General features: G+C 38.8%; 1 protein-coding gene across 2 annotated transcripts in view; it reads right to left on the minus strand.

Annotated features, from left to right (window-relative positions):
* TMTC2 (transmembrane O-mannosyltransferase targeting cadherins 2) overlaps window positions 1-16,719 on the minus strand; it is a 391,310-nt gene that overhangs the window by 71,893 nt on the left and 302,698 nt on the right. For both annotated transcript variants that reach the window (XM_025882606.2, XM_073900582.1), the window contains one exon: window positions 13,148-13,229. In XM_025882606.2, the coding sequence (XP_025738391.1) occupies window positions 13,148-13,229 (82 nt within the window). The remainder of the gene's footprint in view (window positions 1-13,147; window positions 13,230-16,719) is intronic.

Here is a 16,719-nt window from a genome sequence, read left to right on the forward strand (position 1 = left end):
TCAGCAGCCAGGTCATGCAAAAGAATAGCCAGAAGCATTTGTCTAAACTTTTTCAAAGATTCAGAGGATTGGAGTGGGAAAAAAGCCTGGAAGATGGTGGAAATACTTGGGCTGATTTTGGTGACATCTAATGTTAACAAGACAGGTGGGTAAGGTAGAACTGAAGCAAGCCCTTTGCAGAGTGTTCCTACTAAGGAAGGTGAGTAATATACTCCTGAGGAGACAGGGTAGGGGATGATGCAATGCTCAGGATTTAGACTACCTGTCTAAAGGAGGTGCTGCTAAAGAGGGGTTGTTAATGTATGCTAATTAGGCCTGGGAGGATTAAAAATAGGGAGGGGAATCATCTCTTTTGCTTCTCTGAAGGGAGGCTTGCTGAATGTCTTTCTGAGAATCCCTTGCATTTTTAGGTATGTTCTTACTCTTTTTTAAGATTTTATTTCTTTATTTGAGATAGAGAGAGAGAGAGAAAGAGGGAGCAAGAGAGAGCACAAGGGAGGCTCCATGTTGAGCAGGGAGCCCGATGAGGGGGCTTGATCCCAGGACCCTGGGATTATAACCTTAACTGAAGGCAGATGCTTAACCAACTGAGCCACCCAGGTGCACCTCCGTTTGTTTTCCTTTTTAAAGGAATCTCTACACCCAACATGGGACGCGAACTCATGACCTTGAGGTCAAGAGTCACATGCTCTACCAACTGAGCCAGCCAGGTGCCCCTGCTCTTACTCATTAAAACCAATCTCTCTCAGGGCACCTGAGTGGCTCGGTCCGTTAAACAGTTAAGCATTTGACTCTTGATTACAGCTCAGGTCATGATCTCAGGGTCATGAGATTGAGCCCTGGTCAGGCTCTGTGTGAGATTGTCTCTCTCCTTCTCCCCCTGTCCCTCCCCCTGCTCTCATGCGTGCTTTCTCTCTCCCTCTCTCTCAAATAAATAAGTAAATCTTTAAAAAAATACGTAAAACCAATCTCTCTTCCCTTCCCTTCTATTAGTTTTGTTGCTTTGTGTTTTTGTGCTCTTGGCAGCTTGATTGAATAACAGCTCTGGTTTATTGAGACAAACCCAATGTGATAAATGTGCGGTAGTCACTGGCCAAGAAAACAGGTGGGCCAAATGAACAAGAAAAGGATGCCCAGGAGAGCAATCCAGACTGCTCACTTTGAGGTTAGGAGGACCCAGATCTGTCCCTATATGAACATGAGACCAAAAATTTGCCCTGAATTGGACATGTGGCAAGGAAGGTGCCTACTAGACAAAGGAGATGAGAGGAACAGCAGCAGGCCAGGGCTCTGTGCTCAAGCAGAAAGGAGGTCAGGAAGGCTAGGGATGCTTTATTGCAATTATTTCCCCCCTGACTCTTTCCAAAAGGGTTAGGAGATGCCAAAAAACCATTGAGAGAGTTATGAAGACCGTCACATGGAGAGTGGGAAGTAGAGGGAGGCAAGGAGGACAAGAGGGGGACTGGAGAGGAAGCAAAGAGAAGACATTAGGGAAAGAAAGAGTGGGGGGAGGGGCAGAGAGGGAGGAACAGCACAACCCACTACAGGGGTGAGTAATACAGAGATTTAACAGAGATCAAGTGCACTGTATAAAGAAAACAAGTCCACACTAGGTTTCAACCTGAGGAGTTTTACCACCTCAAGATGAAGGGGAAGACATAACTGGATGAGGACAGGACCTAATCAAAGATACAGAGACGAGTAGTGTCATTCCTAGACAAGGGCATTGTAAGGAAAGGGATGAGGTAGACCTGAGGCTCAAACACAGGAGAAGCCAGTAAGGAAGGGAGTGCGCCTCTGGGACTAACGCGGGGGATAATGAGAATGCGAGAGGGTGGGGCTAAATGCTCACACCCTCTTCCTCTTCCTCAAAAGAGCTCTGAGTCATCTCCTTGCCCTCCAACACCATCTCAACGGGCTCTTCTTTTTTTTTTTTTTAAGATTTTATTTATTTATCTGAGAGAATGAGAGAGAGAGAGAGAGCATGAGAGGGAAGAGGATCAGAGGGAGAAGCAGACCCCCTGCTGAGCAGGGAGTCCGATGCGGAACTCGATCCCGGGACCGCAGGATCATGACCTGAGCCGAAGGCAGTCGCTTAACCAACCGAGCCACCCAGGCGCCCTCAACGGGCTCTTCGAGCTGTTCATTTACAGATGTGTCACTGAGGCACACAAGAGTTAACGACAGGGTAGAAAACTTCAGGAACAATTGTTTTCAATTAAGTGGAAGGCAGAACATAAACAAGAATCTCAAAGTGCATTCAATTGCTAAATCTAAATAGCTAAGACTGGAAAAACAGTATCTCTTTTTTTCCCTCTGCCTGCCTTGCTTTTTTCCCTCTCTCCCCTCTCTCTCTGTTCCCAGTCATTTGTTACTTACAATATTTATTCTTCTTGCAAGCAATTATTCCTTTTCCGTTCTCTTTCTGTCTGCATGTTGATGGATACCGATTCCTTTTCCTTAATATCTAGATTTTTATTGTCTCCTCTTCCCCTAATTTCTGTCTTTTTCATATACCTTATTGAAAAACTTTTCTATATGATTCATTCATTCTCTAAGATATGATTATGGGTTCTATTATATTTTAAAAACAATAAATGGCCATTGTTACAAGTTATTGAGCATGTATGACATGCTAGTTATTTTATAAAATTGTAAACGAATCCTCACAACCTGAAGCAGGTGCAATCATCTCCAGATTAAGAAACTGAGGAACAAGCGGCTAGCAAAAGGTAGACCCTGCTCAAGGAGTAATGGACAGAGGGGCTGGGAGAGCCGCATTCCAAACCCACTGCACTCTCTACTCCCTAATCTGAAGTTTAACTCAGTCCTTAGCATCTTGCCTTTGTGGCTTCTGGTGTCCTATACAGAGTCAAAAGAACACGTATATGTAAATTGTTGCTATAGTCGGAATGTTTGTGCCTCTCCCCCTCCCCCACCCCCAGTTCATGTTTTGAAATCAGGGGCCTTCATGAATGGGATTAATGTCCCCATAAAAGGAGCCCTGAGAGCTACCTTGCCCCTTCATCATGGGAGGGAGCAGTAAGGAGACCATCAGTGGGGAAGCAGGCCTCACCAGACGCTCAATCTGCCCGCACCATGATCTTGGGCTTGCAACCTCCAGAACTGTAAGAAGCAAATTTCTCTTGTTCCTAAACCACCCATATACGCTATGTGGTTGCAGCAGCCCAAATGAACTAAGACAGTACTTAACTGCATCATGTAGTTGTAAGTTTAAAACAAAGTGGACTCTATTCCCACGCAAAAACTGGAAACAGAGATGAGAAAAGGAAAGGGTAAAACTAACTAAAGGTCAGTAAATGCTTCTCTAGTCATTCTTTTATTGCAAAAAAATACTGATGGGCCGTTTTCTTCATGGGGGGCACTGCACGCAGTGCAGGAATCTCAAGAGCACGGGCCACTGGAGCCACAGTTTCTTCACTTTGCTAACGGGGATAACCTGGCTGTGTTATCGGAAAGAGTAAATGAGAAAATGTCAGTACGCTGGGCGGGGTGAGGTCTGGTGCCCTGTCTTATTTTTCTTTTCACTCCTCTTTACATGAGCTCCTTCTCTGCCTCTGTACCTTTCAGGCTCTCTCCGCGTCTTTGATGACCTCAAGCTGCCCTTCCTTCCCGATGCTTCTAAGTACATGATTTTGAGAGCTCCATGGGTTTCTCCACCAGCAGTCCTCCAAAACCTCAGCATTCTGGGGCTTTGCCACCATTGGGGACCCACCAGGCTTACATTTGGTAAGAGTATACCTTTAAAAGCACAAGGCAAACCATAAACATATCACAGGCTTAAGAGTCCAAGGAGGTTCAAATCCTTCCTCTGCCAACTTGCTGGGCCTTCAGTATTGTCACGTACACTCTTGACACCTTAAACCCCACGTCTGTAAAATAGGGACAACATTATTTCTGCACAGTGTTGCGTTACTGAAACAACAAAAGATACACAAAAATACCCAGCATTGGTGCAGAGACACAATTGTTGAACACTGAGCTTTAATAATAGCACTAGCATTAATGAGCACAGACGTGCCCAGCATGACACCAGACACTTTCCTTCATGTAAATTCTCAAAACACTGGAGTCAGGTCATTACCATATTACTTCAATTGATTTAATCAACTAATATTGTGAAACATCTTATAATCATTGTGTATTTTATAGTAATAGTATTAATAGTATTCTTTTTTTTTAAGAGTTATGATAAAATATGGTAGGTGCTATGGTTTGAATGTTCGTGCCCTCCCCAAATCCATATGATGAAATCCTAACACCTAAGGTGATGGTAATAAAAAAAGGGGAGGGGGAGTGAGTCCCAACTTTCAGTGTATTTGATACATATTTTATATATCAATAAACCTACCAATAGAGCACATGTGGATGGAAAATATCTCTGTTAATCTCTTATACTGATTAAGAGACAGTAGGGGTGCCTTGGTTCAAATGCTGCCTCTAGTATTACCTGGCACTGAAATCTTGGGGAATTTACCTTACAGCTTGACTTCGCTTTCCTCATCTGTAAAATAGAGACAGTCAGGTAACCTCCCCACTTGGGTTTTGTGGGGCTTTAAATGAAAATTCCATGAGAATTTCTCAGGACACAAAAGTCCTAAGTAAATGCTTGTGTTATTGTTATATTTGATGAATTCATCATGGAAACATGGTATTTCATAGAGAATTCAGGCAAGATGCCTTTCTCTTTTTATTCCTTTCTAATTTTTACATCTTAAATTTTACATGTTGAGTTCAGTTAAATAATTGTTGGATAATTACTTGTTTACTATAATTTTCCTGATATCTTTTCTACAAACTATCTGAAAATATTTTAAGACATTTATTCTTTCACATTTTATCAAGTATATATTCCTTCATAATGTACTCATTAAGGAAAATATAAAATAGAAATTAAGCCTGTTGCCCAACCACCCCCCAAAAAAAGGCTGCAAGAGTCCAAAAAGCTAAAACATCTATTATTAACATACCTTGTTCGGTTTTCTTTTTTCTTTTTTTTCCCCCCCTCTCGAGACAGTGTGTGTGTGGAGTGGGGAGGGGCAGAGGGAGAGAGAGAATCCCAAGCAGGTCCACGCCCAGAACAGAGCCTGACATGGGGCTTGATCTCACAACCCTGAGATCATAACCTGAAGCAAAATCAAGAGTTGGATGCTTAACTGACTGAGCCACCAAGGCGCCCTTGCTTTGCATTTCTAATGATGTAGTTATTTTGTAAAATTTAATCACTCTTCCTGTACAATAACATAGGCAGCTGTCTCTGTTATTAGGATGTTAAATATTTCATCAAATGGAAATAACACTAAATTATTTAATCATTTCCCTTTTTCAAGCATTTAGATGCTTTTCCATTTTTGACCTGTGCTCCAATTACTACCTTTTGTTGATAATCTTAAACATAGAAAAAATATTTTCTTAACATATATTTTCATGAGAATTACTGAGAATAAATGCTAGAGTAACTTAAGGGCATATGTTTTTATTTGAAGGTGAATTTCTTTATTTCTAATGAAATTCTATATTTACCTATCTTTTAAAATCTGTTATACTTCCTCTTTGCGGAATTATTTGTTCATATCCCTTGGTCTTTATATTCTGTTTTCCTTGTAGTTTTACAACTTCTCATGTCTTAAGTAGACATGTTTTATCTTGTGATTTAATGGAAATTATTTCCTATCACTTAACTGTTTGTCTTTTAACTGTATTTCTTTTGGAAATACATTAATCCTTTAATTTTTCCTTTATTCTTTGCTTACAAGCTTAAAGAATCTCTTTCCTGGTTTTCCCTTTCTAGTCACGATAAAGTTTTAATTCTAAAAGGCTTGCAAAAATATCTTACATAAAATACACACAGGTGTGAAGATTAAAAAGATTCAATATTAACCTATTAGACACCTTGTAATAACGGCAAATTTAAAAATAAAAAATCATGGGGCACCTGGGTGGCTCAGTCGTTAAGCGTCTGCCTTTGGCTCAGGTCATGATCCCAGGGTCCTGGGATCGAGTGCCACATCGGGCTCCCTGCTCTGCGGGAAGCCTGCTTCTCCCTCTCCCACTCCCCCTGTTTGTGTTCCCTCTCACTGTGTCTCTCTCTGTCAAATAAATAAATAAAATCTTAAAAAAATATATAATAAAATAAAAAATCATAGGTAAGAAATGAAACAGTTTGGAATGACATTTAGAAATAGCATGTTCTCGGGGTGCCCGGGTGGCTCAGTCAGTTAAGTGTCTGCCTTCGGCTCAGGTCAGGATTCCAGGGTCCTGGGATCGAGCCCCGCATCGGGCTCCCTGGTTGGCAGGAAGCTTCTCCCTCTCCCACTCCCCCTGCTTGTGTTTCCTCTCTCGCTGTGTCTCTCTCTGTCAAATTAATAAATAAAATCTTAAGAAAAAAAAGAAAAGAAATATCATGTTCTAATTATACATCTGTCAACTGTGCTGTCTTTGGAGCAATAAAGGGACACAAATACTGATATTTTAATAAAATATTTTGGTCTTAAGCATTAAACATAATTGTATCTCAATGAAATTTTGCAAAACCCAAAAATGTATTTTCATTTTAAATCAAGGAAATACCATTATTTAGTTCATTATTTAATTTTTTTAATTACTCTTGGAGTTTATGAAGTGATTAAAATAAAATGTTACAACACAATCAACCCCAGTTCATTGCCATCTTCTGACTAGCTTTCATTATGATAATAAAAAAATAACTACAGACCTCTTACCAATTTGACCTATCACATGTTTTTAACTTCCCCTTTCAGTGTTCACTGACGAAATATCGAATATAACATTTTAACAATTTCTACCCAGACCTACTTTGACCTACTTTATTTTTGTTTTTATGAGTAGTAAAATAAATTTTACTATTTATTTGAGAGAGAGCATGAGCGGGAGGGGCAGAGGGAGAGGGAGAAAGAATCTCAAGCAGACTCTGCTGAGTGTGGGGCCTGATGCAGGGCTTGATCTCACGGCCCTTGAGATCAGGACCTGAGCTGAAATCAAGAGTTGGATGCTTAACTGCCTGTGCCACCCAGGCACCCCAAGACCTACTTTTTAAAATGAAATTTAAGAGCATCCTGCATACAGACTATAATATTAATAATAGGAAGTCCTGGACTTAGAAGTTGAAAGACCTGGACTTTTCAAGTTCTTTTCCCACTATGTATGTTGAAAGTTTCTGATCCAGAGAATCACTTGGAAATTCTGAACTTCCATTATTTCAGTCAAATGGAGTTGAGCTCTATTCCTACTTCACAGGAGTTACATAGTGATCGAGAAAGATCAGGATAAATGTAGTAACACATTTTCAGATTTGTAAAATTGGTAAGTACAGCCAAATAATAATCCAGATAATTACAATTTTAAAAAGTCTACACTTCTCCATGGGTTCAAGAGGAAGAAGGACAAAATGACGGCTCCTTTACATTAGAAATGATTTCATGGTTGTCTGGATCAGTCCTCTTCCATTCCCAGTGCTTGAATTCTTTCTAGCATCCTTATAAACCCACAGCTGAAAAATCTTCAATGGGCATTCATTTCATAAGCTGGCAGTTCTCATAAATTGTTATGTTCCTCCTATGGAACCAGAATATATCTTTTCAGAGTTTCTAGCTATGGTCCTAGTTCTGCCCTTGAACTCTCCTCCAGACATATGCTGTGCCTTCTGCATCAAGCACTTTCTCTGCTTTATTGTTCTCCAATGTATCCCCTCATATCTATAATTTTTTCTGGTGAACTACTATTTACTCAAATATAATTTATGTGTAAGTTCATCAGGCATAGTTCTCCTGCACCCCAGCCCCCCAAATCAAGGCCCCTTCATTATACTCCTTTATAAAATCAATTGTAACTAAAATTAAATGATCATTTTTACAACATGTGCCTCCCTCACCAGTTTGGAAGCTGAACTACAGCCTGTCTTGTTCCCTGTTGTCTCCCTACAACTAGCTTGATAAATACTGAGTGGGACAAAGAAGTTCAGGACTCGTCACTATACAGCTGAACCTCTGGAATGAACAACTTCACCCAGAGAGTGTAACTGTAATAAAGAAAATGAGGCTAAAGGCGTAACTCTTAAAAACATACAGTTAGAGGTTGATAGGAAAAGAAGAAAACATCCAAGGTCTACATAAAAGTGTACTTCTCAAAAGCATTTATCACAATCTGCTTACTTTTCACTTTTTATGCTTTTGTCCTTAATAACTAATGAATTCCCATCTGTCCAGATTTATACATAGTACGTGTCTCCTAACAAATGCATATTGACTTAAGTTGTTTCAATTTACATAAATTTTACTACTATGCACATAAGGAAAAAATTATAATATACTCTGACAAAATGGTTTTCCTACTGGGGAGCCTGGGTGGCTCAGTCATTAAGCGTCTGCCTTTGGCTCGGGTCACGATCCCAGGGTCCTGGGATCGAGCCCCACATTGGGCTCCCTGCTCCACGAGAAGCCTGCTTCTCCCTTTCCCACTCCCCCTGCCTGTGCTCCTATTCTTGCTCTCTCTCTGTCAAATAAATAAATAAAATCTTTAAAAAAAAGATTGGTTTTCCCACTAATTCTTAAAAAAAAAGAGAGAGAGAGACTTCCTGTCTTGACTTTTATTCTTTTGGCAGAAGCTTTCCACTGGAGCCATTGGGAAAACCATGGAGAATCCCTTGAATTACAGGCCCACATGACACATCAAGGCACCAAATTCTCATCATCAACATTTATAGAGTAAATTCCATAAAGACTTCACATGATTTGTTTCATACAGACATGAGATACACTGGAAGCTTGAGGACATATGAATGTAACATAATATTACTGATACCATAGTCTGAAACCTGTTTACTACAAATTCTTTAAAATTTTTGATGCAAGATCAGTGAGAAACTGAGTATATATTAGCAACAACATGAAATCTTAATATACAAAAACATTTTGAAAGTCCACATCAACTCTTTCACACTTTATAGATAAGGAATCTTAATCCCAGAGAATATAGGTACCAGAAAGCCCTACATTTTAACAAACTAACTGAACCAGTTCTATTTAGCTTTCTTTGTTGCAAGCCAACCTGAAGAAAAAAAGACAATCTTCCACACGTCCCTTCCTCAAAAAACAAAAACAAAAAAAACTAGTGGATTAAAAATACAAGTAACTGAGAGTACTTTTTTTAAAAAAAGATTTTATTTATTTGTCAGAGAGAGAGAAAGCTTGCGTGCGGGAGCGTACGAGCAGGGAGAACAGCAGAGGGAGAAGCAGGCTTCCTGCTGAGCTGGGAGTCCTATGCGGGACTCGATCCCAGGACCCTGGGATCATGACCTGGGCTGAAGGCAGATGCTTAACCGACTGAGCCACCCAGACGTCCCAACTGAGAGTGCTTTTAAACACTGCCTTCTAATAGTCATTGTAGTCAATATAAATTTTATACTTCCCTCTGTCTAGTCCCAAATGGATGGTATTTTCGAAGTCTTGTGTATTATTAACAAGCAAATCAAAAGCACATCAACACCCAGGAGAGTGAATTTCCAATAGAACAAAACTCACCCACGCTGGCATTTTCATGGGCACTTGCAAAAGTATTGGGAAAAAAAAGACACAAAACAACATGAATATTTTACTTAAACATTTGTTTTTAAGCTGAGGAAGTATTATTATTCATTCAATTGTGGGTATAAATATCCTAAGAATATCCATAACTAGTAAGATGACGGAGAACTGATAGGAATCATATTATGTATCTTCTTGGACAAGAAGTAGTAAAAATGCTAATGGAACAACCTTTTAGTCTATTTTGGAACTTACATTCAATTCTAAAATGGAGAACATCTCTAACTGAGCTCAACCAACATTTACTGCACATTACCATGAGTAGGACGATATGCTAGATATTGATGGTACAAAAATGGAAATCAGGTCTCTCCGTTCTCACTTACCTTAGAATTTTCTAAAGAAGGTAAGTATATGCTTTCAATATAAAAATTTACATTCCCACAACTAAGTCTAAATTATCTTCTCTTGACTAAAACATAGCAAGAGTTCCCCTAGACCTTTCCCTAATCCTGTCTTCTCCACACGGTCCCTTCCTTTGCCCTAGGAAGAAAATGCAAACTCCTGAGCTTGGTCGATAAAACCCCACGGGCTCTGCTCTGCTTTCTCTCCAGTCTCATCTCCTCCCACTTTCCCATCTTGTTCAATATAATCCAGTCACATTTGCCTTCTTTCTCTGCTGTGATCACAAGCTTGCTCTTGCCTTCGGCCTCTGAACTTCGTCTTTTCTATCTGAAATACTCTTACCTTGCTCTTCAAACAGCTGGTTCACACTTACAGATTTCAAGTATCACCTCTTTATAAATGTTCTCCTTGCTACTTGCTGTCAAGAAGCACCCCACTTCCCACCACATCACCTTTTTAAAATGGCATCGCCCTATTTATTCCGTACATAGCACTACTCACTTTCTGAAAAAAGAACAGTACCTTGCACCATCAGACACACTGTATACACATTAAAATGAAATAAAAATCCTTCCCTAAACTTTTTGAAGCTGAATTATGATTATACGCATTTGACATTCTAAAACTGCATAGAAGCACTTACTAATCAAAAGTATCTACCTACTTACCTACCTGCATATCTGCTTGGGTATCTCCCCATGTTGTGGATGGGGAGATGGAACATACATTAGAGAAGAAAAGTCAATGGCAGTTCTCAAGGGACCCAAAGGTTAGTTACTTTTTTTTTTTTTTAAGATTTTATTTATTTATTTGACAGAGCTAACTTGGAGAAGCCAATTTCATTTCTCCAGGCTTCAGTCAACTTATTTGTACTTGTACTTGTACTTATTTGTTTATAAGTACAAACAGGATTATATCAGACCATTTAAAAGAACTTTCCAGTTCTAAAATTCAGTTATTGGAAGTAGATTTCCCCCAAATTAAAGGTACATTTTTTATAACATGAGCACAGTCAGACAGGAATATCAAGCACTCAGTCATGGGCTTCCTGTCCATTTGTAGATTATTTTGTCTTACCTACTACTTCTTGATGCTTCATCTTGAGTCTTTTTTATTTCCCATTCCAGAACGAGAAAAAGTATTGAAACTATTTCATAAAATTATAGGGAATTATGTAGTCATTCCTCCCACTGAAAATACATGTACTTTTCATAGTGTCTGTGTGCTAAAAACTTTAAAATAATCCAGGAGTGCTAAGAAGAAACTGTTTTTACACATACAGTTACAGAATGTGTATTATCACTATTATCAAATAACCTATACAGTAAAGGATTTGTTGTACTTTCCGATAAAACTAAACCCCAAAATTTCTCTCTACCACCAACACTGGAAAAAAAAAATCGGGAGGATAATGTCATATAAAAAAATAATAAATAAAACAATAGAAATGGGTAAAGACAGACAAGTCAGAATAATGAGACAAACTCTTAAAATGAACACAAAGGTGCTTTTTCTCCCATCGCAATTCAAATGAAGCAACAATGAAATGTAAAGGAATCAACTGTGAAAAACCTAAAGCATATCATAAAATTATGGGAACAATATTAGAAGATGTATTAAGTAAAATTAGTTTGAGGTAAAGGAAATGTAGAAGGCAAACAGGGAAAAAAAATTCTACTTCAAAAGATGCAATAAGAAGAAGAGGTTCTTTAGCACTCAGGGAAAATAATCATGGACCTACTTTAATGCACAGTAGGGGTGCCCAAAATAGTATGCATGAGAAAATCTAATTTAAAATATTTCATATGAGAAATCCTGTAAAAATAAAATAAATTCTGCAGCAAACTTAAATTAGTTGACTGCCAACTTAACAGGCAATAACACTGCATTGTGAAACAAAATCCGGACTAGTTATGCAATAGCCAGTGTGAAATTATAGGCTGCGTTATGCTGGAAAGATAAAGCATTACGACCCGAGATTTATAAACATATATGCAAAATGTAAATAAACAAATGGACTTGTGGTTGGTAAAGTGTATCCTCCATTTTACTTTTTCCATTTTTTTCACACTCACAGCCTGTCACTGAATTTTGTTTTACCAGTTGTAAAATGGAAGAAAGACTTAACTTTAAGAAGGATATTAGTGGACTCTGAAAAACAAACTGAGGGTTCTAGAGGGGAGGGGGGTGGGGGGATGGGTTAGCCTGGTGGTGGGTATTAAAGAGGGCACGTTCTGCATGGAGCACTGGGTGTTATGCACAAACAGTGAATCATGGAACACTACATCAAAAACTAATGATGTAATGTATGGTGATTAACATAACATATTAATAAAAAAATTAAAATAAATAAAATAAAAAAAGGATATTAGTTTTATTTCTTCAAGATTTAACCACCATCCATCTTTCAGTTTACTATGTGATAATAACACATCAAAGCCAAGAGTGGTCAAAACATCATTTCCCCTCCCCCCCCAAGAGGATCAGGAAAATTAAATGCTTTTTGGTTCCTTGAAAGCCATGCCAACTACAAATCTGATAGAAATAAGTACATCTTACCCAACACCAAACCAGCTATATACTTCACCTCACTTAACATATGACTCATTACTAATGATAGAGTAGAGTGTGACACAGAGTTGTTATGTAAGTTCATTCTGGACTGATTAAGGCCAAGGCTAACCTGAATGAGAAATACATCTTTTACACAATTTATGGTTTATCCTTGACCCTAATCTCAGGTATCTAGGGGCCTGGGGACATTTCTGTTTTCCAGAAAGCAAGATTCTGTAGTCAAAATGTAAACCTCCAAACCTTCAAAATTATATGGTCAATGAACAATATATTATCATTTACAAATACAAGAGAGCAAATATTCTGGTTCCATACCAGGCATCAGGCAAGGAGCAGGATGCTTTCCTGATGAGACCTTATTTACATCTCACATTGGACTTGAAAGAAACAACCGTGAAAATGGCTCTCCCCACCGAAGTCCTATGAAAATTACTAATGGAAACTATAATGCATAGCCCTCGATAACATGGCTGCTTTGAATGGGGCGAAAACTGCAACAATGAAGTCCATGCCCTCTCAAAATACTCTTTGCCAGCAAATCCTAAATCTCATAGCAACATTAACAGTAAATGTGGGGGACGTGGAAAAAACTATCAACCACTCACCATAATGCATGTAACAGTTTCCTTTGGTGGGATCCAGCTCAATAGCCTTCAAGAAGAACTTTTCAGCCTCACTCTTACGACCCTTGAAAAACAGAGAAAATGGATGATTCAGCAGTAGATCATGAAGGATTCTTTACCTCCTGGGCCCAAATGAAGTAAGTAGACTGATGTCTACTTAGCAATCATCACACACACAAAAAAGTGTTTTGTTTTTGTCTAAACAAGGATGACCAAGGAGAGTATGCTGAGAGACAAGACTGAAGTCAGAATCCTGGGAAACACCAAGATTAGAAGAAAAGACAGTGAGAGTGAGTTCATCAGAGAGATCGGAGAAGAGGCCAGGAAGGCAAGAGAAAAAAAAGGGAAAAAAGGGTTTCACGAAAACCAAAAGGATGAGATAGTTTTAAGGAATGGTGGAAAACACCATTTTCATTTTCTATTTTGTTTTCTCCCTTCCATTTGTTTCCTCTTCATTTATTCTTCCTTGTCAAGAATTTGGAGCATTTTGGCTTTTAAGATGATTTTGTCCTAATGGCTCCCACTTTACATATGAAGACACTAGGTCACAGTCTGTTGAATACCAAACGCAACGACTGCTTATCTTTGCTGATGCCGTTAGGGACTAAAATACTCCTAAACCAGGATTTAATCTAAAGTTACCGCTTCTTCCTAGCTACAGTTTTAATTTTAAGTAAACATTACCATCATCCCCAGAAGAAAATAAGCAAAAAGTAGGGGAAAAGGCTTGTAGGCAACTGACTTTTCATGAAACAACATGAGTCCTGCCAGATCCTAAAACTATGTTCTTTACTGTGTTATAGCTTCTGAACTAAAATTGCCTACAGAGTAACACAAAGGGGTGGCTTGAGGTAGGAGAAGAGCCCCAAGAAGGACCTTCCTGAGGCAAGTCTGTCTTGCCCTACAAGGCTGGAAAGAAGAGCTATGTTGTCTGAGTGGCAGCGAGGCACTGGGTGGTGGACGTGTCCAGAAGTCATGGGCTAGAGTAAAGAGAACTCATCTTATCTCCTTGTTCCTTCTAATTTATACACTATCTATCATGGGAACTTCAAGCAATGTTTTTCTCTTTCTTCAGATATATTTTTTAAACACTGTTACAGAGATAAATCTTGCAAAGGTAGAGGTAGGTGATTAACCTAATATTCTACATCCCACCATTCAACTTTGACTCATTTCTCCATCTACCCCTTCCCTATTGTTCATTCACTCATTTAAAAAATTCACTGTCGCTACATCCTTTATTTGCCATTACTCTCCCCAGTAGGACCCAGCCTACATACAGCTTCCACCGTCTGTAATAGACGGCAGACAACAGACATCTTCATTTCTTCTTTCATTTTATTAATACTTCACCAGTCAGTAACTTCTCTTGAACTCACAAGTCTCACTAAATACCCAATAATTAAAATTTTAATTGCCTGCCATGCTTCTCATAACATTTTAACTTCAGAGGAAAAAAAAGGAAAGCACAGGCACAATGCTCCCCACACGTACCATACTTTCATGAAGTTAGTAAGACTTAGCAAGAATCTTACGAAGTTAGAATTAAAGTAATTAAATAACTGTAGTGAATCAGGCAGTATAATGTGTAAGTTCATATCATGGATTCTAGGCAGACAGAACAGCTTCCCCACTGGCACAGCCATGTGACCCTTAGAAAATTATATCATCTCGTAGCTGTAATGTTCTCTATGATAAAAATGAAGATTGGTGGAGCACGGGGAATTTCTAGGGCAGTGAAACTATTCTCTAGGATACAGTAATAGTGGATACGTGTCATTATATATTTGTCAAAACTCACAGACAACACTAATGCAGGTTGATAATAATAGGGAAACTGTGTAGGGTGGTAGGAGGGTAAGGGAGTATATGAGACATTTTAGCTCAATTTTTTAAAAATATTTTATTTATTTATTTGGTTGGGGGGGGAAGCACAGTGGGGGAAAGGGCAGAGGGAGAGAGAGAGAGAGAGAGAGAATCCCAAGCAGACTCTGCGCCGCTCAAAGAGCCTGACCCCATGACCCTGAGATCATAATCCGAGCCAAAATCAAGAGTCAGATGCCCAACTGATTGAGCCACCCAGGCACCCCTCAATTCTTTTTTATAAACCTAAAACTGCTCTAAAGATAAAGTATATTAATTTTAAAAAGAAGATATCAAATCTATTTCATAAAATTAGATTATCTGAGGCAGAAACATAAAAAGTAGTTATAGTACCTAGATATATTGTAAGTTTTAATGAATGCTAACTATCACACACACACACACACACAGTATGCAATAGAATGCAGAATTTTGAATGTCAAAGAATACGTTTTGTTATATACACGGTCTCAGAAACATGTGGTCAGCCTTTAAATCATTAGAAAATGATGTACAAAGAACTTGCAGAGGATAAGATGCAAAATGAAAACTATCATTGTAAAGAGTCTGTACAAATGTTATATATAAAGATACAAAGGGTCTGTGAACCTTCTTCCACTTAAGTTTTTCAGGGTAGAGAAGAAACTAGCTCATTTATCAATGTCACAGTAAATGGGGTTATAAAATGCTTGTGTGTAGTCCATTGGCAAAACAATAGTATGTAGCGTTAAAAACATGCACCAGATCTCAAAGGGCAGTGGTCTCTGGTTGCTCAGTGGACCAAGTTATTAAAGGCAATGAGTCCCAACATCTCCTAGATGCAAAATAAACACATCAAAGTCCAGAACATTCTTTCTAAGAAGGGAGTACCAAACCATCATGCAAAAACCTATCTTTCTGCTTTGATCACCATTTATTTAGTCAAGTGCCAAATAATGAGGAGGAAAATAAAATCCTCACAAGAGTATATAAAATCAAGAGTCAACCAAATGCATAAACCAACCACACACATATATTACTGGATCTTAGGAAGAAATATGGTGCCTGGGAGGTTAATACTATGCTAAATCCAATTTACCCTTTCAACTATTATTGTTTTGGAAAGATGGCAGTTAAAGTAGAGAAGACAAAGTCATTTCTCAGCAGGTTTTTCTTGGTGCTTTTAGATTTTGTCAGCATTTTCTACAAGGAAGCATTATGGAGTAGCCACTGGTTGTACAAACTCCTCACATCAAGCACCATTACTCATTCTGTATATTGGCTGATGTCTGAACATGTGTGGTGGTTCGGAAAACCAAGTAAAAGGGACTGTGGTCAGCTGTGACAAATATGGGAAATGTGAGTTGGGAGGCTCAGTTTCTACCACCATCTCTGTGACTTGTTTATGTGCTTGTTCCTTGGATTTTGTTGGTTAAAAATTATTTACTGAAGGCCTACTGTTCGCCTTGCACAGCTCTAAGTAACGGGGATGGAACTGTGAACAACACAGCATGCTTGGCCTCGAGTCCTAGTTGCAAGAGGCACATAACGAACACATAACCCAAAAAACGGGGGAATTAGTTACAGAGCACTGTGGGCAAACAACTTCTCCAATTCTCATTGAAAGAACTGGCCCAGAGACAACAAGCCTGTGCTTGAATCTTGCTGACTCTACTTATTTAACTGTGTGAGTGACTTTGAGTATCTTTAGG

This window comes from Callorhinus ursinus, unplaced genomic scaffold, assembly GCF_003265705.2.
Source record: "Callorhinus ursinus isolate GAN/ISIS: 27379988/994484 unplaced genomic scaffold, GSC_fseal_2.0 scaffold14, whole genome shotgun sequence".
Lineage (NCBI taxonomy): Eukaryota > Metazoa > Chordata > Mammalia > Carnivora > Otariidae > Callorhinus > Callorhinus ursinus.